Raw genomic sequence first — 24,241 nt, 5'->3', positions numbered from 1 at the left:
GAGCTAATGAGGAGCTAATGATTAGTGGCTAGGTTCTTACCTCATTAACTACTGCCATTTTGTGTACCCTATTGTAAAGTGTTACCGTGTCACCACTCATTCAGTCTCTCCCACCTGTAAGTATGCTGTGCTGATGAGCTGGATCCATTTTGCCATGGACTTGTTTTCGATGAGAGGCGTAGCAATGCAGTCCTCCACCACCTTCTGCATGTTCTCTTTGCTGTACGCGGAGCCAAACTGGATGTAATAGTGCTTTGCCGCAAGCTGGATATACTCGTCCTCCTGAGAAACATATTTCAGATTCTACTGAATACAAAATTTTACTCATGTATTTGTAGATATCTAATAGTCTTTGCATGTACTGTAAGCACATCTGCTGCCTCGGTTTTTATAACAGCAAATTTGCATATACTTCAGAATGTTCTGAAGAGTAATAAGATGAATGGCAATGAATAGCCAAGTCCCTTTTTGTCATGACGATGAACTTAATCCCAAAAAAATAATTTCCACTGCATTTCAGCCCTGCCACAAAAGGACCAACAGACACAATAAAAGCAAGCCAAGACAATTTATGGGCGTATTGTATGTTTAATTATAGAGGTGTGTGTGACATAGTAGGCCAGGTGTTTTTCCAGGGGAGGTGCAGCAGCTTGATAAAAATAAGGAAAAAAAAATTCTAACCTGCTCAGCACCCCGACCCAACAGAGTCAGGGGTGTGTGGAAAGGCCCAGGTTTATTATACAGAGGAGGGGGGACCCCTGTGCCACTTAGAAAATCCCTGACACAGGCCAAATCCAACCCATGCAAGATGACGGACATTGCTTTTAATAAACTTGTTGCCATGGTAAATTCTGATTTGATGGTACAGGTGTAGCTCATGTAGTGAAACTGAAAGTACTGAAGAAGATGTGGTAATATTGTTTGTGTGGTAATATTTTATTGCTCTCTGGTTCTACCGTATCTAACTTATTGTGTGGAAATATGGGCTAATAACTATAAAAGCAATATTGTATTACATTGTATGTAATGTCATTGTATGGTCATATCACCTGGTACTTCGGTACGTGATAAAAAAAATAATAAAATAATTGATAAAAATAAAAATAATTGATACAAATAAAAATAATTGATAAAAATAAAAATAATTGATAAAAAATAATTGATAAAAAATAAAAATAAAAATAATTGATAAAAAATAAAAATAAAAATAAAAATAAAAATAAAAATAAAAATAAAAATAAAAATAAAAATAAAAATAAAAATAATTGATGAAAATTAAAATAAAAATAATTGATAAAAATAAAAATAATTGATAAAAATAAAAATAATTGATAAAAAATAAAAATAATTGATAAAAATAAAAAATAATTGATAGGAACAATTGAAACAACAATTGAAAACAATATTAGGAAAGCAGGAAGTGAACAAATGTAACAGTTACTGATTGTAAAAGTACCAGATGGAGGGGTAGGATTTAATAAGCTTTGCTTCTTTCTACTCCTTTTGGACATGTGGAACTATGAACTGATTATGTGATGCATTCAATTGTAATCTGATGCATGTTCAAATGAAATAAAACCATATTTGTCAGAACTTCAAGAGCCTCACCTTCTCGCTGGTGTACTCCCCGGACTTGATACCCTGAGTGATCTGCCTGTAGATGAGATCCGTGCTGATGAAGTCTCGAGAGCAGTCGTGCCAGGGCGTGAAGAGCTCTTTGCGGATTGAAAACTTGACGGGGGTGTCCCGCTCCTCCTTGCCCTGCCTCCTCATCTCCTGCTCGCACTGAGACACAGCATCCAACACGTGCTTCCCACAGCTGCCCAGAGACCACATCTGGAGTCAAAAGGGTCAAAATGATTAAAGAGTGCTGTCCAACTTAAGGTTAATATGAGATTTAGCAAAGCCAGTCCTCGTTGGAGGGGGGGGGGGGGGGGGGGGGGGTCCCTCGAGTGTTAAGCAGACGAAGTAAAGCTCACTTTATCAAAGAGGCGAATGTAGAGGGAGAATCCATATGTGTCACACAGATTAATCTTGTCAGCCGCAGCTTGACAGACCTCCGCGGAGGTGGAGGCCGAGTCCAGCTGTAAGTTGACATTGCTGCCATCCGTCAGACTGACACTCATTTCTATGGGCTCCTTAGATTTGACAGCCTGCCAACGAGAAGAAGTATCAAACTTAAAAATCAATGAGAATTATTTTTACCAAAACTAAACTGATGAGGACAAGACCGAGCGTACCTGTAATTCCAGCCAACATGGCAGCTCTTTTCTTTCTCCGTTGGACTGAATGCGCCGCAGGAGCTTACTGCAATATTCTGCGTAACCGTCTGGCCCCCTGCGGACAAAGTGCTCCAAATACTGTGGGGGAAAAAGCGTGGAAGAAGACAACTATGAAGTAATGGTCATGCTTTTATTTCATTTGAACATGCATCAGGTGACAATTGAATGCATCACATAATCAGTTCACAGTTCCACATGTCCAAAAGGAGTAGGAAGAAGCAAAGCTTATTAAATCCTACCCCTCCATCTGGTACTTTTAAAATCAGTAACTGTTACATTTGTTCACTTCCTGCTTTCCATAATACGGTTTAAGGTTTTTTTTTGTTATATGTTTTGTTATATATTTTTTTGTAATATAATATAATATAATACGGCACGGTGGCCGAGTGGTTAGCGCGCAGACCTCACAGCTAGGAGACCCGAGTTCGATTCCACCCTCGGCCATCTCTGTGTGGAGTTTGCATGTTCTCCCCGTGCATGCGTGGGTTTTCTCCGGGTACTCCGGTTTACTCCCACATTCCAAAAACATGCTAGGTTAATTAGCGACTCCAAATTGTCCATAGGTATGAATGTGAGTGTGAATGGTTGTTTGTCTATATGTGCCCTGTGATTGGCTGGCCACCAGTCCAGGGTGTAACCCGCCTCTTGCCTGAAGACAGCTGGGATAGGCTCCAGCACCCCCCACGACCCTTGTGAGGAAAAGCGGTAGAAAATGAATGAATGAAAATTTTGAACATGGCTGCACGGCGTATGTAGTGGTTAGCGCGTAGGCCTCACACCTAGGAGACCCGGGGTCAATTCCCCCCATCTATGTGTGGAGTTTGCATGTTCTCTTGCATGTTGTCTATGTGTGCCCTGTGATTGGCTGGCCACCAGTCCAGGGTGTACCCCGCCTCTCGCCCGAAGACAGCTGGGATAGGCTCCAGCACCCCCGCGACCCTCGTAAGGAAAAGTGGTAGAAAATGAATGAATGAATGAATGAATGAATATAATAAAAATAATAAAAACAGTAAAAATAATATTTTTTATATATATATCATGTAAAAATATTGAGTTTTGCCAACATTTTTTTGTCTCACTCCCATTTGTTCTTATTGCATTTTAAAGCTCTACTTAGAACTTCCTTAAGGTCCAACAGTGCTAAATATAACTTCTTATTTATATTTCAATATTTCAACTGGTCTTAACATTTTGATCAGGAGTGTGTCTTGCATTTCAACTACACAATAGCAGCCATCACTGCTCATCACAGGAAAAATTGTGTGCCTCATACGGAGGCAAGCCGGTACAAGCTTACTTTCAGGAAGAGCTCTGTCGGGGGGAAGATTCCCAGACAGATGGAGAGAAGTCGCCATCCTTGCACACAGCTTGTTTTGCTTTTATTCTTCAGCAGCTGCTTACAGATCTGACAGTAAATCTCATCCCTGTGCAAGGAGAAAAATCGAGTAAAACAGACAGCGAGTGTGAATGGTTGTTTGTCTATACGTATGTGCTCTGTGATTGGCTGGCAACCAGTCCAGAGTGTACCCCGCCTCTCGGCCGAAGACAGCTGGGATAGGCTCCAGCACCCCCCACAGTAAAAAAGTTAACTAATTAAAATGAACCTTTTCAGTACTGAAATAATCATGTTGTTGTATTTATACCTTCCAAGATCTGACTCAAACCAAAATGGACTCTAACCAAGGCAGGTTTTTCCCATAAAAAATAATGTAAATCCAATTCATCCAGTCTGGACACCCATAAATCCACACAAAGCAGATTTTTATAAAGACTAAAATACCTTACCTTACCCGAAAGACAGCTTGAATAGGCTCCAGCCCCCCCCCCCCCCCCCCCGCGACCCTCGTGAGGATAATCGGTAGAAAATGAATGAAATGCTTGAAATGTATCTTGACAAAAATATGTTTTTCCTCCCCTTTTTAGTTGGGAACTGATATTTTCCTGAAACTTACCTATGTTCTACTGCTGATTACTAAAGAACGGGTAGAAGGTAGTAGGTACTAGTAGGTAAAATGAATGAATACTGTATATTCACCTTATGCCTCGTCTGGATAGAGCGTATCCGACAATAATATGCAGTTTTTCAAGGGAGGAAAGTGGCCTGTCGAGCGTGGGACCTTCTCCGATCAAAACACCCTCATCCTCTGGGACGTCTTCGGGCTAGTTTTTGTTTGGGGAGGGGGTAAAATATGAAATTATTGAGAAAAATGGCATCATCATCATCAGTGCATGTGAACTGACCTCCTCAGGAATCGCAGATGCTTTTCTGTTTCCGTGTTTTTTCTTGTTCTTTCTCAGTATTTTCTAACAGCATCCAACAAGGCAATATCATTTCAGTGTTCAACTCTGGCTCGTAATTTTTCTCCATACTAACCTGATCGAGTCCCACCAGGTTGCTCAGCCTCCTGCCTTGTCGGTGAGGCAAAGGCCGAGCGATGCTGAGAGAGACCTGAGAAACAGCATCCTGAGATTTGGGCTCTGGTAGGTCCCCCATGAAGCGCAGTATAATCCACCACACGGTCAAACATGCCTAGACGGGGATGATAGGAGTCATCATGTCCACATAGAGCAGGAGTGTCCAAAGTGGAACCCGGGGGCCATAATGAGGAAGCACTATGAAGGGGCCGTGGGTGGAATAAATTAAAACCGGAAGTACAAATCAGAGGAAATACAACTGGAATAGGTGCAGATTCTGGAAAATCTAAAAAAATAAATAAATAAATAAAAAAAATTCTGTGGCGGTTATTGTGTGTAACTGCTCTATAAGAGACCACAAAAATGAGCATAATAGGTATTTTCCCTTGAAGGAAAACATTTGATTCAATTTTTTAAAGTCAAAATATTATGAGACAAAACCAAATTCAGTCACATAGGGGAAAAAAAGTTAAGAAAATGTACTAAATTAATTTAAGAAAAAAATTTAAATATTTGGATAAAAAAAAAAAAAGAAATATTTGGATAAGCTAGAAAAAATTAAAAAATAAAGAACAAAGATCGAAGTTGACACCCCCAGGCTTTTTCACCAGTCACAAAAGCTGAGATGCAGTTTTTTCTTGAAGTATACATATCTACCCCGGAATAAATTAAAACAGGAAGCACAAATCAGAGAAAATACAGCTGGAATAGGTGCAGATTCTGGAAAATCTAAAAAAAAAAAAAAATCCTGTGGCGGTTATTGTGTGTAACTGCTCTATAGGAGACCACAAAAATGAGCATAATAGGTCTTTTCCCTTGAAGGAAAACATTTGATTAATTTTTTTAAAATCAAAATATTATGAGACAAAACAAAATGCAGTCACATAGGGGAAAAAAGTTAAAATGTACTAAATTTATTTAAGAAAAAAATTGAAATATTTGGATTAAAAAAAAAAAATAAAAAAAAAAATATTTGGATAAGCCAGGATTAATTCAAAAATAAAGAACAAAGATGGAAGTTGATACCCCCAGGCTTTTTCACCAGTCACAAAAGCTGAGATGCAGTTTTTTCTTGAAGTATACATATCTACCCCGGAATAAATTAAAACAGGAAGCACAAATCAGAGAAAATACAGCTGGAATAGGTGCAGATTCTGGAAAATCTAAAAAAAAAAAAAAAAATTCTGTGCGGGTTATTGTGTGTAACTGCTCTATAGGAGACCACAAAAATGAGCATAATAGGTCATTTCCCTTGAAGGAAAACATTTGATTCAATTTTTTAAAGTCAAAATATTATATTATGAGACAAAACAAAATGCAGTCACATGGGGGGGGAAAGTTATAAGAAAATGTACAAAATTTATTTAAGAAAAAAATTAAATATTTGGATAAATATAAATATTTGGATAAATATAAATATTTGGATTAAAAAAAATAAAAAATATATTTGGATAAGCCAGGAAAAATTAAAAAATGAAGAACAAAGATCGAAGTTGATACCCCCAGGCTTTTTCACCAGTCACAAAAGCCGAGATGCAGTTTTTTCTTGAAGTATACATATCTACCCCCAACATAAAGGAGTGATTTTTTTTCCCCCCACTCACCAATGTGTCGGCCTCATCGTCGTGTTGCAGAAGAGGCTTCCTGAGTCTCTGTGTGATGTGCGTGTGGCTGGTGTCACCCTGGAAGTGTAGAATGCTAAACTTGTAGAAGGAAAACTCCTCGGTGAAGTCTTCAAAGTCATCTTCTTCCTCAAATGATGGAGTCGGGGTTGTTGCATATGAGGATGGGATGCTTATCTCAGACAGGGTGTCAATTTTCTGTAAAATCTACACAGAGATATGTCGGATTTTTGAATGCATTTGCTTCATTTTAAACACATCAGACTTTCTTCGGCATACGTCCAACCTCCTCTTCTTCCTCTGATGCCGATTCATCCGGTGCTTCATGTACGATAATTTGCACAACAGATGTGGGCAGGCCATCATCATCATCATCATCGTCTTTCCTCGCCGCTATCTCCACCTCAGGCTCCTCGTCAGCTTGCTGAGCCTGAATGATGACTTCTTCTAGCCTGCGTTGAAGCTCTAAGGCGATGTCGTCCTCGTCTTCATGCTCCTTATGTGAAGGGAAGTCCTCCTAGATCAGAGGTAGAGGATGGATAAGCAATTCCTGTAATTTTTAAAAAAGTTTCAACACTTACATGAGTCCTCATTCCCTGAAATGATTTTCTGGCCAGGAATCCTCTGGTGTAGGCCTGCAGCAGCATGACTGCATCCCTCTTCTGCTTCCAGCCCTTCCTCGCCTGGTAGGCTCGTACCTACACAGCATCTCAGTGCTTACTTGTCAAAGATATACATACATAGGTATAGTTTTCCTATATAATTACTTGTTTTGGGTGTGTTTTTAAAAAGGTGACACAGCCGATTGTAACTTTAAAATATATAAAAATCAAAAAAGCAGCATTGCTGACACCGATCGGCAACGTTGCACTCACTGTCGAATAGCTTACTCGAAGCCTGACTCGCGGATTAAATGCTGTAGTGAGCATGCTAACTGTTTGCATGCTAACCACAAACATGATAGTGTCTATGTAAGCTTATACCTGAGAAAAAGGCTAAAATGTTAACATGATAATTTTAGCATGTTAACATTAGCATGCTAACTGCTAGCATGCAAACACCAAACTTGATAGTGTCTCTGTAAGGTTATGCCTGAGAAAAAGGTAAAAAAAAACACCTAGCACGCTAACACCTAGCACAACACCAAGCATAGCAACACCAAGCATAGCAACACCAAGCATAGCAACACCAAGCATAACAACACCTAGCATAACAACACCTAGCATAACAACACCTAGCATAGCAACACTTAGCATAGCAACACTTAGCATAGCAACACTTAGCATAGCAACACTTAGCATAGCAACACTTAGCATAATAACACTGTCTATGTAGGTTTTATCGACATGAAAGTGGTTAAAAATGCTAACATGCTAATGTTTGCATCATGATGTTGCCTAAAATGAAAACACCATCTGTGTAAGTTTAGAAAATAGCAAATTTGAAAAATAGCAAAAAAGCTAACATGCTAATGATCATGTGATAGTTACCACTATTGAAAAATGATATGATTGCTAACTGTCAAAGGTGGCACTTTCGTAGCTATACAAAATTTTGAAGAAAGTTTAGACAAAAAAGTGAAACAAAAGCAAAAAGTAAACATGTAAAAATGGTGGGCTTTTTCCAGCAGTGGCACATGTGTGCTGTGGGTATCATGTATGTAAAAAAAAAATCTGCAAATGTGAGGGGGCTCCACTGTACGTGCATATCAAATAAACAACATTGGTCTTGATTACATACGTGAGACTGTAAAGTGACTGCCGCTGCTCGATGTCTTTGATATTGGGACTGAAGCATCCGACCACGGACCTTTGACACAAGGCGTCCAAAACCTTGCAAGAGCTATTTGGAGCCAATGTGGGATGAGTTGCCAAAAAATACATTGTTGAACACAGACACAATTTCTACAGAATTACCTTTCTATACACTCTGTTTTCCCTGTAAGCTCTCCAGTGTTTCTGCAAGACCACAGCAGCCCTCCGCTTCTTCAAAAAAGACTTTCTATAGAAAAAGAGAGGGAATAATGACATTGTTAAAATCACTCATTCAATACCAATATTTATAATCTCAAACACCCGATCCCGACAATATATTTATACGTCTTTTCGATTTTTGGGGGTAAGAGGCAAAAAGGGGTGATGATGCAACTCTGCACTAATGCATTGATGTTGCAGAGCAACTTTAAGCCATAAAAAGATAAGAGCTCTGCAGGGTATAGTTCAGTTAAAAATGTGAAAATTGTAAATAGTTATTTTGGCAAATTGATATTTTGATGCAAAATTACAAATTTTTGTGTTTGTTTGTCTGTATTGTTGATTAGAAATTTCAGCTATGTCAAAGTGAAATGAGTGAAACGAAGTAAACTTTCACAAAGTGAAACAAGTATCCGTTACGGACAATGTATATTTTGCTAAAGAACGTAAAAAGGTAGAAACAAAATGCATTTGCCTTTTTTAGTTGGGAACTGATATTTTCCTGAAACTTAACTGTGTTCAACTTCCGATTGCTGAAGAACGTAAAAAGGTAGAAACAAAATGCATTTGCCTTTTTTCAGTTGGGAACTGATATTTTCCTGAAAGCTAACCGTGTTCAACTTCCGATTGCTAAAGAACGTAAAAAGGTAGAAACAAAATGCATTTGCCTTTTTTAGTTGGGAACTGAAATTTTCCTGAAACGTAACTGTGTTCAACTTCCAATTGCTAAAGAACGTAAAAAGGTAAAAACAAAATGCATTTGCCTTTTTTAGTTGGGAACTGAAATTTTCCTGAAATGTAACTGTGTTCAACTTCCGATTGCTAAAGAATGTAAGTAAGTAAGTAAGTTTTATTTATATAGCACCTTTCTCAGACCGAAGTCACAAAGTCCTTCACAAAAGGCAAAACACAGAGTTAAAATACACATAAAAAAATACAATAAAACAATGTACAATAAAAATAGACATAAAACAGTACATAAAAACAGTAAATGTAAAAAGGTAGAAACAAAATGCATTTTCCTTTTTTAGTTGGGAACTGATATTTTCCTGAAACGTAACTGTTCAACTTCCGATTGCTAAATAACGTAAAAAGGTAGAAACAAAATGCATTTGCATTTTTTAGTTGGGAACTGATATTTTCCTGAAACTTAACTGTGTTCTACTTCCGATTGCTAAAGAACGTAAAAAGGTGAAAACAAAATGCATTTGCCTTTTTTAGTTGGGAACTGATATTTTCCTGAAACTTAACTGTGTTCCGCTTCCGATTGCTAAAGAACTTAAAAAGGTAGAAACAAAATCATCCGGGAGTAGCTCAGAGTACAGCCGCTTCTCCTTAACATCAAGAGGAGCCAGTAGAGTTCGCTCGGGCAACTCCTCCCTGGTGAGGTGTTCTGGGCATGCCCAGCCAAGAGCAGGCCCCAAGGCAAACCTAAGGACATGCTGGAGGGATTATGTCTCACAGCTGCCCTGGGAACGCCCTTGGTGTCCTCGCTGTGGAGCTGGAGGAGGTGGTCAGGGACCGGGAAGTCTGGGCTTTGTGACCCGGATAAGCGGAGGAGAATCGAATGGAACAAATTAATCGTTCTTTTGGGAGGTTCTATATTTATATAGCTATAGAACACAATATTGTATGTGCCATGAAAGATCAGTCATACGTAGTTGTATAAAATGTCCGGTACTGAAGGGGTAGTCTTGTGAAAAAATGTCTGGGTTAATATAAAATAATATTAAATTAAAAAAATTATAGTTAATTATATTAAATTATATAAAATATTAAAAAATAATATAACATTAATATAATTAATTATTAATATAATATTAATAATAATTATTAATAATAATATAACAAACAATATACATTTAGTTCGATTAGCATTAAAATTGCACCTGTGTTTATATCCCAGCATGACCCGCTGAATCACAAGCGCTTTCTTGCTGAATTCTTCCTCTCTCAAACGTTCCAGAACGGCATCATGGGCATCCTGGAAAGAACAACTTTCAGTTCAGGAAATCCTCGCGTAGATTTAAAAACAAGCAAACAACAAAGCACAAAAATAGCAGTAAGAAGAGACATAACGGAAAAGCACCAGAACTGTATGTATGTAGTATATGTGATGTGTCGTCTAGTTTTGGATACAGACGATTTCACTAATGTGAGGAAATACTGGTAAAAATTACACATGGAGACCAATAAAAGCTTTTTTTCCCGAACCTTCAGGAAAATCTTGGTTTTCCCAATTTTCCACTCGTCAGATGCTGTAATCGCTCTCTGGCAGATGGCATCACAACAGGCGGCAGCTGTGTTCTGTGGATACGGACAAGCAGATTCATCGACAGAACGTGGTGCGCACTCCACAACGATATTTATGCAGAGTTTTGACTGACACTTAGAGAATATGTATCATAAGTACCATTGGAAAATTAGTACTACAAGATTGGCATTTGCTAATATCATCATGCTACCAGTAAATAATGTTGTGTATGATATCTCACAGTTTTAGGGTCGCAGTCGGTAATCTTCAGGAGCACCCTGTATCGATTCAGGAATTCCTCAAAAGTGTGTCGAATGGGATAACCCAGTTTTCTGATGCGGATGGTGTCCATCATGCCAGAGTATCTCAGCTGACGCATGCAAAGCTCTCGGTCAAAGTCCTTCAAAGTTGATCAAACAGGACATTAGTGCAGCATTTTTTTTCTAAAATCAACAACAAAATGAGTTCTTGAAGGAAACAGGAAATTAGCTGTTGACCATGAACACAGACGTTATATTGTTGAAACGGTGAGTCAGATCCGGCCGACTGTATCGTTTTAGGTGATGTGCTATTTACTTTTCATCTTTTTGTGTGAATTCACACGAGCGTTCTCGTTTAGCTCAATATTTCAAAACATTCCCAGAATTTCCAAAAATATTTTCCCATGGAAAATAATTGGGTCATTTTTCAAACTTCCACGTTTGGCACATTTCCCAACCGATTTAAATCATTCGAGTCAAAAAAGTTCCAGGTATATTCATGTTCATTTAGTGTATGAGTTAGCATTTAAGCATAATTAGCATGCCAACATTAGCACAGTAGCATTTTCTGCAATTTTTATAAGTAATAACACTGTTAGCATTTAAGCATTGATAGCATGCTAACATCTCAGACATTTACATTGGTATTAATGTTGTCATTCAATGATATTATGCTAGATTTTGCATGCTAACATAAACATTTTAGTTCGAGTAGAAACTTATAAAAACACTTTCTGCTAACGTAGTGTTAGGTGTTAGCATAGTAACATTTTATCCGTTTATTAGTAGAAACCTATATAAACACTTACTGCTATCATGCTATGTGTTAGCATGCTAGCTATGTGTTAGCATGTTAGCATTAGCATTGTAACATTAGCATAGTAGCATTTTTTTTACATTTTCATAAACATATGCATATTAACATATGGACTGATGCTTCACCTCAGACTGTTTGTTGTTGTTGGGTTTGAAGCAGCGGATGAAGTAAGGCTGGCAGACAGACAGAGCCCTCATGAGGGCATCCAGAGACTGACGGAATTGACCGCTCAAGGTTGGTACTTGCTTGCGGTTGTCGGTTGGGGACTGCGATGAAGTCAAACAACACAACACACAACGGCAAATGTGACAATGAAGAGTTTAAAAAAATCAGTTCAAATGTAGAAGATCCTTCCATACCCTCATGGAATTCCTGGGTGTCATGGTGATCTTCTTGTTATTTGTGGTCTTCAGTCCGTTGATTGACAGCTCCGATACAAAAATCTGCTGAAGCAGCTTGTTGGTGGAAATATCAACCATCTTGAATATGTCAGCGCTTACAGCATCTCTGTTTTTCTCAAGGAACCCTTCATGGGGGACACACACAGCAAACAATATTACCTCCGAACATCTTGAGCCCTATTTAACGCATTCAATATCAAAGACGTATTTATACCTTCTTTTTAAACACGAACACTCGTTCCCACATACATATTTATATGTCTATCATGGCAAAAAGAGGTGAGGACGCAACCGCAGACTAATAGAAGTCACTATTGCTGCAGTTTTGAGGTGGTGACGTTTATTTGATATTCTCCCTTTTTTGTTGGGAACTGATATTTGCCTAAAACTTACCTATGTTATAGCACTGATTACTAAAGAAAGATAAAAGGTAGAAAAATGCTACTGAATTTTTTGTTTTTACTTTTCCCCACGAGGGTCGCAGTGGGTGCTGGAGCCTATCCCAGCTGTCTTCGGGCGAGAGGCGGGGTACACCCTGGACTGGTCGCCAGCCAATCTCAGTTTTGAGGTGGTGAAGTTTATTTGATAAGAGTTCAACAGCAAGGAGAATTATCAATTGTTATTTAAATGTAAAATAGACCTTTGTTTTGTGTTGTTTCGATATTTGAGAAAGTGAAAGTTACGCATTGAAATTAGTCTTTCCACAAAAAGCTGGTATTCTCCCTTTTTTTTTGTTGGGAACTGATATTTGCCTAAAACTTACCTATGTTATACCGTTGATTATTAAAGAAAAATAAAAGGTACAAACATGCTACTGAATTTTTAAAAACGGATGGGGTTGAATTAGTTCATATTCATTTTCTGCTGCTTTTACTCATGAGGGTCGCGGAGGGTGCTGGAACCTATCCCAGCTTGGGTACACCCTGGACTGGTGGCCAGCCAATCACAAAGCACATATAGACAAACAACCATTCACACTCACATTCATACCTATGGACAATTTGGAGTCGCTAATTAAGGTAGCACGTTTTTGGAATGTGGGAGGAAACCGGAGTACCCGGAGAAAACCCACGCATGCACGGGGAGAACATGCAAACTCCACACAGAGATTTTTCTACCGCTTTTCCTCACGAGGCTCACGAGGGGGTGCTGGAGCCTATCCCAGCTGTCTTTATGCGAGAGGCGGGGTACACCCTGGACTGGTCGCCAGCCAATCACAGAGCACATATAGACAAACAACCATTCACACTCACATTCATACCTATGGACAATTTGGAGTCGCTAATTAACCTAGCATGTTTTTGGAATGTGGGAGGAAACCGGAGTACCCGGAGAAAACCCACACATGCAAACTCCACACAGAGATGGCCGAGGGTGGAATTGAACCCTGGTCTCCTAGCTGTGTGGCCTGCGCGCTAACCACTCGACCGCCGTGCCGCCCAGTTCCCTTCATATCAAGATTATTTATGCAGTTTTGATGCTTCAACAAAAACTACACATGTACAGTATTATGAGATCCATTACAAACTGTAGTCAGCTTTGATTGACACTGTAAAATAGGTATGGATGGAGTGAACTGTATGAAGTCACATAGGATTTTGTTTTACGACATGGGCTGTCAGCGGGAATTTATTAAATATAACAAGCATCGGGTATAAGTCTGTGGATTTAAAAGCAAATCCCTTGGGGGTGGAAGGAGGTAGCTGTGCATTGGGGGAGAACAATGTATAATGCAGAGACCTCCATCACGTTGACACTTTCTGTCTAAATAATTCAACTGCAGCAGGAGAATACCGTACAGGAACACGTTGCCTACCTTTGGAGTCGTAATAAACGGCGCCTGCAAAGTGACAAATCCCAAAATCTGTGTCATGTTCTCTCTTCGAGGCAATGAAGGTCTTGTCTCTGTGATGCTGCTGATTCATCTTGTTGAGCAGTGTGAAATCTGTGCCCTGTCAAGCACCACCGTGATTATTTCACTGTAAACTGGTACAGTAGTTTCCAGTGTATAAGCCGGTACTTTTTTTCTTAAAACTTTGAATCTTACGGTTTATACAGCGGTGCGGCTAATTTAATCTTGTGACGTTGTCTTTATTTCAGAATTTAATCATTTAAATACTGTACTGCTCGCGAGTCAGTAAGGAATCAGTAGCTATTTCTGTGGCAGTAGCCAAAAACGCTATAAAGGGAACTCAGGACAAACTATCATCACACAGCAACTTAACACTTAACAAATTTGGTTCTCTAAATTTAGTCGGTGCGGCTTCAACACCGGAAATTACGGTATAAACATTTCATACAAAATGTAGTAAATAGAAACAGTGCAGAACTATCATTCATCACACAGCAACTTAACACTCAAGAAGTAGGTAAGGAATAAACAAGTACCAAAACTGGTTTAGAATTAAAAAAAATTCCCATCATGCATTTCTTCCCAGTAAAGCATTTCATTGGCCATGGTTGCCGGGGCGCTGCCCCTGTACACCAGTGGGGGGAGGTCCCTGAATGCCATGACCAATGACATGTTTGGCATGATGAGAAACCCTTAAAATTGTTATTTTCGGAACTCGTATTGTATATTTCTTACCTACCTTTTGAGTGTTAAGTCGCTGTGTGATGATTTAATAGTTCTGTTAAAGATGACGCCTTAAGCTAATGAGCGATTTCCAATGGATTGATCGTGAGTTCCCTTGTAGCTTGTGATTGGCTCCTTTCATATAAAGAGCTACCTGTACCACAGTATGGACATGTCTGGCTGATAGTTCGGTACGACTTACATATGTACAAATTTGGTTCTCTAAATTTAGTCGGTGCAGCTTAAACACTAGAAATTACGGTATAAAGATTTTATACAAAAGGTAGTAAATAGAACACCACCTTCGGGAAATGGCTTTCCTCGTCTATCAGAGCCAGCAAGTTGCAGGGCTTCCCAGCCAGAAGGTCCAGAATCTTCTGATTGTCACCAAAATTGATGTTCTTCCACACAATGTCTTCTTTCAGATATTCCTTCTGCTCCAGCTTGAAAATATGCCCGACAAAGAACTGCTGCAGCTTCTCATTGGCAAAGTTTATGCACAACTGCTCAAAACTGGAGAACAAAAAAAAAGGAGTTTGTTCACTTAAAAAAGGTGACTTCTGACTTTGGAGGTCATATAAGAAGCTTTCTGACCTGTTTGTTTGGAAGTTCTCAAAGCCAAATATGTCAAGCAAGCCGATAGACAGATAAGAAGATTTGGGGTTGTCAGAGAGTTTCTTGTAGATAACGCTGTTGATTTTCCCGACAATCCATATGAACAGTTTGTTGTAGATTGCCTGAGAGATGAGACACAAATCAGTGTTTGCACTTTAAATACACAATATAACAATATAGACAGAAATATTGGCACACCTTGTCATTGCATAACCTAAAGCAAAAAAAAAAAAACCCTTTTCATCACAGACGAGGACCAATCGGCAGGCGTTTCATTGACCGACCAATGAGCAGAGGGGGTGCTCTTCAGTGCGCTCATGGAGGAAAACAATAACAGGCCACAGTATCCCTTGATCTTGATTCCGGAAGGTGCGCTTCAATTTGCGACAAATGCTGTAGCTAACATGCCATCTGTTCGCATGCTAACACCTTACATGATCGTACAAAGTGTCAATGTATGGTAATCCCTGAGAAAATGGCTACAATGCGAACATGCTAACGTTAATGTTAGCAATGTTAGCATGCTAACACCTAGCAAAAAGTACTTTTATACAAATGAAAGTGGTTAAAAATATGCTAATGTTAGCATCATGCTAACATGCTAATGTGATTGTGCTAGCGATGCTAACTTTATAGCACTTAGTCTTTATGTAAGAAGCAAAGCTTATTAAATCCTACCCCTCCATCTGGTACTTTTACAATCAGTAACTGTTACATTTGTTCACTTCCTGCTTTCCATAATACAGTTTAAGGTTTGTTTTGGGTTTTTTTTTTTAATGAAAATTGCTGAAATGCTAACATGTGAAAATAGCAAAACATTTAGAATGCTAATTTCAGCATACAAGCTGTTAACCGCTGGAAATTGCTAGCACTTTGTCTTTGGGCAACTTTATACCTAAATGATTATATCATAAGGTGCAAATTAGCATATTGCCAGTGTCAACACGCTAATGGTTAGCATGTTAGCTTGCACAATGAGCCTGTTGATTAGTTTGAGTTCTGCTGCAACTAAGCTGCAGTATGTCAGACCTTAACAAAGGCGTCTCTACTGGCAGCAGCCTGCTGACAGTCCAGCGGTTTGGTCACCATCTCTCTGGTGGTCATAAAGGAACGATGGGTCAAACTATTGGCCAGTGAGGACTTTTGGACCTGTGGGAAACACACACACATGAAAATATGGAGCGTATCTTCCTCTATTATCATCGTTATGGCTGAGAAGACAAGAAGACAAACCTCGAGTAGTGATGCTGCAATGCTGAAATGTTCTGATATGCCGATTTCGCTGCTTTCCATGTTATTTTGTGTGTTGGCTAGTGAAAGAAATCACAAGGTCAATATTAGTTTAACTGTGATATTTATGTTATTTTGGGTTGAAATGAAGAGGCAACTTGCCTTGAAAGGAGACGTTGCCCAGGTGTAATATCGCTGCAAGGAGCTTGAGAATTTCGTGGCACTGCTGGTCTGAGAACGTCAGAATTTTCATGGCAGATCGAATACGATTGAAGTCCATGGCGTCATCTCTTCCTTCGCATGTGATACAGCCCCCCTGCAATACATTTCATATTTTTGTGATTTATGCAAATATATCGTAAATGGATGCACTGATTGACCCCTAGTGGTGCCTTTTACCCTGCATGAGAAAAGTGCCCTTTCTGCAGCAGCCTTTTTTTTCATTTAAGAATAAAAATGACTTGCTTTGTCATCAATTGGCCCCAAATATGTTTTGATTTGTGGAGTTCTGGTGGCACTTCTTTGCCCGCCCCTCGTCATGCAGTGTTTGTGTCATCCCGTCAAGGTTGTTTGGTGCTAAAATTGGCCAAAACATTAGCTCCTGTGAAACAACATGTGAATATGTTTCCTAAAAACAAAGTCTTGTCCAATTGTTTACTGATGTATGTCATGTTAAATGAAAGGAAAACAGGGAGGCAGGCAGACAATTGGGGTGCTGCAATGACGTCAGCCTCCCAGAAAAAAAGACTGTTGTACAAATTAGGCAAGGTCACTAGTTTTTTTTTTTTAATTTAAAATCGTAGCTATTGAGATGTAGGTTTTAAGTTGAGCAACATGACAGTCTGATGAGGTGTAATGTTGCTTATGCCACATTAGAGAATTTTTTTCAAGAATAAAGTTCTAAATTTATGGAAAAAAAAAAAACTAGGAACTTTATGTTACAGGCATTTCCTGAGACAGCTATGAACGGGAGGGGGGGCTTATGTGACCTTTGGCCTTGGGCATCCTCACAAATTTACAATTTTTGTTTTTTGTTGTTTATGACATTATTATGGTAAAATTATGACTTTTTCTCACAAATGTATTATTTTTTTCTTGTAAATTTACACCTTTATTATGGTAATATTACATCTTTTTCCCCCTCAATTATTTATTACTTTTTTTCTTACAAAAAAAATTCTTGTAAATTTACAACTTAACTGTGGTAATATTATGTCTTTTTTTCCCTCACAAATTTATGATTTTTTTCTCTCATAAATTTACAACTTCATTTTGGTAAATATTACATCTTTTGTCCCCTCACATATTTACGACTTTTTTACGATATTACAACTTTTTCCCCCTAAAATATTTATGACTTTTTTTCTCATATATATATACTCCTTTATTATGGTAATATTACAATTTTTTTTCTTGTGAATTTTTGACTTTATTGTGGTAATATTATGTCTTGTTTTCCTCATGAATTTATGATTTTTTTCTCATAAATTTATAACTTCATTATGGTAATATTACATCTTTTGTCCCCTCAGATATTTACGACTTTTTTACGATATTACAACTTTTTCCCCCTAAAATATTTATGACTTTTTTTCTCATATATGTACTCCTTTATTATGGTAATATTACAACTTTTTTTCTTGTGATTTTTTTACTTTATTGTGGTAATATTACATCTTGTTTTCCTCACAAATTTATGATTTTTTTCTTGTAAATTTACAACTTCATTATGGTAATATTACATCTTTTGGTTCCTTACATATGTGTGACGTTTTTAAGATATTACAACTTCTCCCCCCCCCCCTCAAATATTTAGGACTTTTTTTCTTGTATATGTAAAACTTTTTTTCTTGTGAATGTTTTTTACTTTATTGTGGTAATAATACATCTTGTTTTCCTCACAAATTTATGATTTTTTTCTCGTATATTTACAACTTCATTGTAGTAATATTACATCTTTTGTCTCCTTACATATTTATGACTTTTTTACGATACAACAACTTTTTCCCCCTCAAATATTTATGACTTTTTTTCTCGTATAAGTACAACTTTTTTTCCTGTGAATTTTTTGACTTTATTGTGGTAACAATACATCTTGTTTTCCTCACAAATTTATGATTTTTTTCTCGTAAATTTACAACTTCGTTATGGTAATATTACATCTTTTGTCCCTTCACATATTTACGACTTTTTTTTAACAAGCTATTTTGGACAGCCCTAGTAAATATATAATTTTATTTATTTTGTATATATTTATAATACTTCCACCTCTCTTTGTGATGCCTGACGGTTGTGCACCACTACAAACAATAGCAAACAAAGCATTAGTCACATATTAGCTCACCTACGGTTCAGGTGAGTACACAGGAATTCTAACAATGGTTCGAGATGTGACTTACTCTGGTGAGGAATTTGTACTCCTTTGCGTCACAAAGGTGCAGACTTTGCCTCTCCTCTGTTGTGATTCCTGCCAGCATGCAGTAGAAGACATGGTAGTTTCGCTCCTCCTGGGCCTGATGAGGTGGTGATAAAAATTAAGCAATATGACCTTTTGCTAAAAAAGGTCAAGTGTCGGAAATGTGGTGAGAAGATGAAATCTGCACTGCATGTTGAGTTTATGTTTATCTAAGCAACGATAAGAAGGAACCTTATCAGCCCATGTGTGCTGTGATGTACGTTGTCTGCGTCACCAATGAGAGCCTCCACAGATAAGATGTGGCGTAGTTTGGATAGCATCCTCACCTGATGGCAGACGCGAGACTTCTCCAGCAGGTATTGCTCCACTCTGGCGCCCTCAATCACTCCGGCCTCATTGAAGAAGATCTCCAAATATTTCCCAAAGCGACTGGAGTTGTCATTTCTGATGGTTTTTGCATTTCCAAACGCTGTTTTTTTTTTTAATCACAGAGAAATACTTTTAAATGTTTAAACCGATGTGACGCAGCTCATTGGTCGGAAATGATCTATAAAGGAATTGGACTTGGTTTTTTTATAGTACCTTCCAGTATGGGGTTGGACTCCAGGATCTGCTGTTCAATCTGCTGCTCAGAGAGTTCACCGCTGACTGCTGCCAAGTATTGTAAGATCAGTTTGGTGCTCTCCGTCTTTCCTGCTCCAGACTCTCCACTTAAAAGATAAAGAAAGGACAACTTCCTTTAGTCAGGGGGTGTCCAAAGTGTGGCCCGGTTGCCATTTTCAACACTCACTCACGCACGCATATACATATTTCAGGTCCAAATGTGAAAATTGTGTTTATGTTGGTGTCGTTGTTTACATATTTAAACTGTCAAAAAAGCAAAGTATTTGTGTCAAAGTGAAAGTTATGCGGCTGCACGGTGGTCAAGTGGTTAGCGCACATGCCTCACAGCTAGGACACCCAAGTTCAATTCCACCATCGGCCATCTCTGTGTGGACTTTGCATGATCTACCCGTGCATGTGTGGGTTTTTTTTAATTCCAAAAACATGCTAGGTTAATTGGCGACTCCAAATTGTCCATAGGTATGAATGTGAGTGTGAATGGTTGTTTGTCTATATGTGCCCTGTGATTGGCTGGCCACCAGTCCAGGGTGTACCCCCCGCCTCCCCCCTGAAGACAGCTGGGATAGGCTCCAGCACTCCCTGCGACCCTCATGAGGATAAGCAGTAGAAAATGAATGAATAAATATAATATATTCAGGGCTGCAGCTAGGAGACCCTAGTTCAATTCCACCCTCGGCCATCTCTGTGTGGAGTTTGCATGTTCTCCTCGTGCATGCGTGGGTTTTCTCCGGGTACTCCGGTTTCCTCCCACATTCCAAAAACATGCTAGGTTAATTAGCGACTCCAAATTGTCCATAGGTATGAATGTGAGTGTGAATGGTTGTTTGTCTATATGTGCCCTGTGATTGGCTGGCCACCAGTCCAAGGTGTACCCCGCCTCTCGCCCAAAGACAGCTGGGATAGGCTCCAGCACCCCCGTGACCCTCGTGAGGTAAAGCGGTAGAAAATGAATGAATGAAAGTTCAAAGATAAGCTTCTCGATCTGACCTGATGATGCAGCACTGGTTCCTATGATGGCGTTTCATGTTGAAGTAGCAGGATTCAGCGATGGCAAAGATGTGAGGAGGAAGTTCCCCGAGCTTTTTACCTCGGTACAGTTTTACCTGAAGGATAGCGGAATGACAAGATGAAATATGTGGCCGTAAAGACAATGACCCGCCCACTCACCTGCTCATTTGAATATATGGGGAAAAACTGGTATGGGTTCACTGCCACCAGCACTGAGCCTGTATACGTCTGGAAGAAAAGTGTGATGTAAACATGAAGTTAATGCCGTTTCACGCCCCTGCACAACCTCAAAAGCCACTGTTGAAGGATGATGATGGAGCCCAACTTGTGCACACGGAACTCCCATTGCTGGTAAATACTCCTGTATCTTTTTTTTTTTTTTTAAATATGTTGATCTGGAATTTTACTTGCTTAAGCTGAAAGTCCAATTCCCGACTGAATATATAACTGCCAATTGCGTGAATCTTACATAGATGATTCCTCGCTTGTGGCGCAGCAGCAGGTTTCGCAGCAGGCCGGCTTCGGTCATGTCGCCCAATTTGATCATGTCGTCCACCCCCTCCACCGATGTGGGGTGCATGATCTTGAGGGAGGCTTCCTCTTCCTGGGACAGCCTGTGCTCCTGTGTGTGTGTGTGGAAAATGGTAATGGTTTTATTTCATTTGAACATGCATCAGATTACAATTGAATGCATCACATAATCAGTTCACAGTTCCACATGTCCAAAAGGAGTAGGAAGAAGCAAAGCTTATTAAATCCTACCCCTCCATCTGGTACTTTTACAATCAGTAACTGTTACATTTGTTCACTTCCTGCTTTCCTAATTTATTTTAGTTTCATTTCGTTTGGCTTAGCTTAGCTTAGCTTACATAATCAGTTCACAGTTCCACATGTCCAAAAGGAGTAGGAAGAAGCAAAGCTTATTAAATCCTACCCCTGCATCTGGTACTTTTACAATCAGTAACTGTTACATTTGTTCACTTCCTGCTTTCCTAATATATTTTTTTAATTAATATTTTTGATATATATTTCTATTTTATTTATTTTTTAAATAATATTTTTTATTACTAAAGTTTTTTTTATTTTTTATTTTTTTATTTTATTTTTATGCATTATTTTAGCTGTTTGAAGATGAACTATATCAGCAAGTTGAAGTATTTGTGATTTTAGAAATAAGGAGTTAGTATGTTCTCTTTAGGTGGCATTATGAATTATCCTTACTGACCTTTTTTGCAGTACATTTAGCGAGTGAAGCTTGCTTTTATAGTTATTAGCCCATATTTCCACACAAAAGAACCAAAAGTAAAGGTAAAGTGGTGGGGCAGCTTACCTTTCCCACATCATCGACCAATAAACACTGACCGCTTGGTGTCACTTTGACCTTGGCTCCGATGGGGACCCCGGTGTCCGAGTCGAGCCAAACCCACTCCCCCTGGAAGCACCATATCACACTCATATGAGTTCATGGACTGTATTTATCTGAATGAATGAGAACAGTCTTACCTTTCTCAGCATCGCCAATACACAACGTTCCTAAATCCGGAACAAATAAATCCACATTATAATGTTGAAAGACATTATAATTTATTTGATTGTAGTTTGAGACCCCCGTGTCTCCAAAACAAGTTTCTCCAATGACGTTTTCATGTCAACAGGTTCTGATTAACCCCGAGATATGTCCTTGCACCGGGTTAAGTCCTGATAATGTTTGTATAACTATGCTACTGTCCTGTCCTTCAAGGGAGGGGGCAGGCGGGGGGGACTCAAGGCTCGACTGTCTGTTTCAACTGTCTTCCCTTCTGCAGAATAAATACCCATAAAAGATAAATCGGTCGCTGATCAGTTTATTTCTTCTGTGTACGGATGCTAACAGAAATTTTTACATTTCTAAAGCTTTGGGACTCCAGCAAACCACAATGAGAGCCATTATTCACAAATGGCGAAAACATTGAACAGTAGTGAACCTTCCCAGGAGTGACTAGCCAACCAAAAACTAACCATAAAAGCGCAATTGTGTTGTGAAAAACGAGTTGCATTCTAAATGTGAAAACATGTATAATTTTAGGGGAATAAACTTTCAAACTTTTTACTATGATGAAAAATGTCATTTTAGTAGCATTAAGTTTCAATATTAAAGAAAACATTTTAAATGCAACATTACAGCCAAAGCAAACAAAATAAAGTTGTAATTTTGGGAACATTTGGTTGGAGAAAAATTATAATTAAAATTATAAACAAAAGTCCAAATATTATGAGAATAAAGTTAAAATATTGCAAAAAGAACATTTGCTAAGAATAGTTCAAAAGAAAGTTTAAATATTTGGGAGGGAGGGCAGCAAAAATCTAAATATCTGCAGTAATTAAAAAAAAATAAAGTACAAATATTAAAAGAAAGAAGTTGTCTTCTAACAAGAAAAAGTCAGTATTTTACAAGAATACTATAATAATAATAATAATAATAATAATAATACGAGGAAAATTAAGATGAATGAAGTTGAATATTAAAGAAACTTGTTTTTTTCCCATAGGAAAAACATAAACAAAAGTTTTAAGTTGAAATAAAAACTAGTTGCATTCCAACGAGAAAAAAAAATGCACTTTTAGGAGAATATTCTCAAGAAATTAGGAAAAATTATTTAAATTTAGAACTATAAACTTTAAATAATAAAGAAAAAAACATTTTAAAGTTATGTTGTGATATGACAGACAATTACGTCGTGGAAGAAGTTCTATAATGGGAATAAAGTCATAATATTCCAAAAAATGTCGTATGAAGTATTTAAAAAAGGCAAAAAAACCAGCAAAAACTTGAAAAAAAAGACCAAAAGGCAGAAGTTCTTACTTATAATATGCTTTTCCAGCTCCGTATCACAAAGCTACATTATGCAACCCTCGCTGGGTTTCGATGAAACAACCATCAGGGCTGCAAATAAATTAGAACCTTACCTTCCAATTCCCGTGTCAAGAGATCTCTGAATGAAATCCTGTCTTTTTGGCCCTCTGTGATGACACAGTCTCGCTGTGGAAAAGGAGGAAACACTTGGACACGCCGACTACTTTATGGCACTTTGACTTTGCACTGCCGGGGCTCAAAGTGACACAGGACTTATTACCGCTCTTACGACAAGAAGGTGTCCTCCAAGACCGGCTGGATCTGTTGGGTACTGCTAAATGAAAAAAAAAAAAAAAAAATCAGTTTACAGTTTACATCGACTGTGTGACTGCGGTCCTTCGATACAAACCTTTCAGCCAAGACACTGACTCAAATTTATGCAACGTCACACGTGTTTAAAGTGCTAATATAAGCTATTCAAACAAGAACTGCATTCTTGTGTATTTACCAGGGTCAAACGGTGGTGAGCATTGTAGTGAATTTATATGCAGACTTTGGACCCTGGTGGCACGGAAGAGGTGGGAGTTCCAAACAACACACAGGGTTGTCTTAGCAATAAAGATGTAAATAAAAGATAAAAGTAATCAACATGCACTAATCATTTGAGATCTATTCAAGAAAAATGCTTCCCCCGCTCTCACTTATTGCCGGTTTCTGGCAGTGGACAGTAAACTTCACACCCCCGAGTACCAGATTTTAACCTTCCTCATGTTAACCTTCCTCTTGTGTTAGCTTTCTGGTATCATCTCTTATGTTAACGGGTCGGTTTTGACCCATGTATTAAATCAGCTATAAAATACACTAAAAAAAATAAGTTACCATCAAATTTGCTTCTCATGTCTTGGTTACCTTCTTA

General features: G+C 38.4%; 2 protein-coding genes across 3 annotated transcripts in view; both read right to left on the bottom strand.

Moving 5' to 3' along the window:
* Positions 1-20,567, bottom strand: part of LOC131126158 (unconventional myosin-VIIb-like) — a 33,182-nt gene extending 12,615 nt beyond the window's left edge. Inside the window, exons 1-28 of one of the 2 annotated variants that reach the window (XM_058068400.1) lie at positions 20,472-20,567; positions 19,443-19,570; positions 19,187-19,329; positions 18,844-18,957; positions 16,607-16,760; positions 16,448-16,524; positions 16,244-16,363; positions 15,194-15,336; positions 14,902-15,112; positions 13,841-13,976; positions 11,983-12,149; positions 11,749-11,889; positions 10,788-10,946; positions 10,507-10,599; positions 10,182-10,276; positions 8,236-8,320; positions 8,060-8,161; positions 6,901-7,017; positions 6,606-6,836; positions 6,302-6,526; positions 4,657-4,812; positions 4,524-4,586; positions 4,318-4,442; positions 3,580-3,706; positions 2,241-2,360; positions 1,980-2,153; positions 1,609-1,836; positions 115-282 (exon numbers count right to left, since the gene is read on the bottom strand). In XM_058068400.1, the coding sequence (XP_057924383.1) occupies positions 115-282; positions 1,609-1,836; positions 1,980-2,153; positions 2,241-2,360; positions 3,580-3,706; positions 4,318-4,442; positions 4,524-4,586; positions 4,657-4,812; positions 6,302-6,526; positions 6,606-6,836; positions 6,901-7,017; positions 8,060-8,161; positions 8,236-8,320; positions 10,182-10,276; positions 10,507-10,599; positions 10,788-10,946; positions 11,749-11,889; positions 11,983-12,149; positions 13,841-13,976; positions 14,902-15,112; positions 15,194-15,336; positions 16,244-16,363; positions 16,448-16,524; positions 16,607-16,760; positions 18,844-18,957; positions 19,187-19,329; positions 19,443-19,570; positions 20,472-20,509 (3,840 nt within the window). In that variant the 5' untranslated portion in view covers positions 20,510-20,567. Of the gene's footprint in view, positions 1-114; positions 283-1,608; positions 1,837-1,979; positions 2,154-2,240; positions 2,361-3,579; positions 3,707-4,317; positions 4,443-4,523; positions 4,587-4,656; positions 4,813-6,301; positions 6,527-6,605; positions 6,837-6,900; positions 7,018-8,059; positions 8,162-8,235; positions 8,321-10,181; positions 10,277-10,506; positions 10,600-10,787; positions 10,947-11,748; positions 11,890-11,982; positions 12,150-13,840; positions 13,977-14,901; positions 15,113-15,193; positions 15,337-16,243; positions 16,364-16,447; positions 16,525-16,606; positions 16,761-18,843; positions 18,958-19,186; positions 19,330-19,442; positions 19,571-20,471 lie in introns of those variants that run through there. The other variant, XM_058068401.1, reaches the window with a different exon arrangement.
* LOC131126159 (unconventional myosin-VIIa-like) lies at positions 20,568-22,653 on the bottom strand. Its single transcript, XM_058068402.1, has 3 exons — positions 21,823-22,653; positions 20,962-21,114; positions 20,568-20,720 (listed from the first exon to the last, which is right to left on the bottom strand). The coding sequence occupies exons 1-3, from the start codon at positions 21,946-21,948 to the stop codon at positions 20,568-20,570; spliced, it is 432 nt and encodes a 143-aa protein (XP_057924385.1). The 5' UTR covers positions 21,949-22,653.
* Between the last annotated feature and the right edge of the window lie 1,588 nt (positions 22,654-24,241).

This window comes from Doryrhamphus excisus, chromosome 3 (genome assembly GCF_030265055.1).
Source record: "Doryrhamphus excisus isolate RoL2022-K1 chromosome 3, RoL_Dexc_1.0, whole genome shotgun sequence".
NCBI lineage: Eukaryota > Metazoa > Chordata > Actinopteri > Syngnathiformes > Syngnathidae > Doryrhamphus > Doryrhamphus excisus.
Note: the sequence above shows the minus strand (reverse complement) of the source record. Positions and strands in the feature narration are given on the sequence as shown.

Coding starts and splice junctions, on each gene's coding strand:
- LOC131126159 (XM_058068402.1), bottom strand. CDS start 21,948: ATGAGTGTGATATGGTGCTTCCAGGGGGAGTGGGTTTGGCTCGACTCG. Junction 21,115..21,822: donor TGGTCGATGATGTGGGAAAG/GTAAGCTGCCCC, acceptor ACACACACACAG/GAGCACAGGCTGTCCCAGGA. Junction 20,721..20,961: donor ACAAGCGAGGAATCATCTAT/GTAAGATTCACG, acceptor CTTTTCTTCCAG/ACGTATACAGGCTCAGTGCT.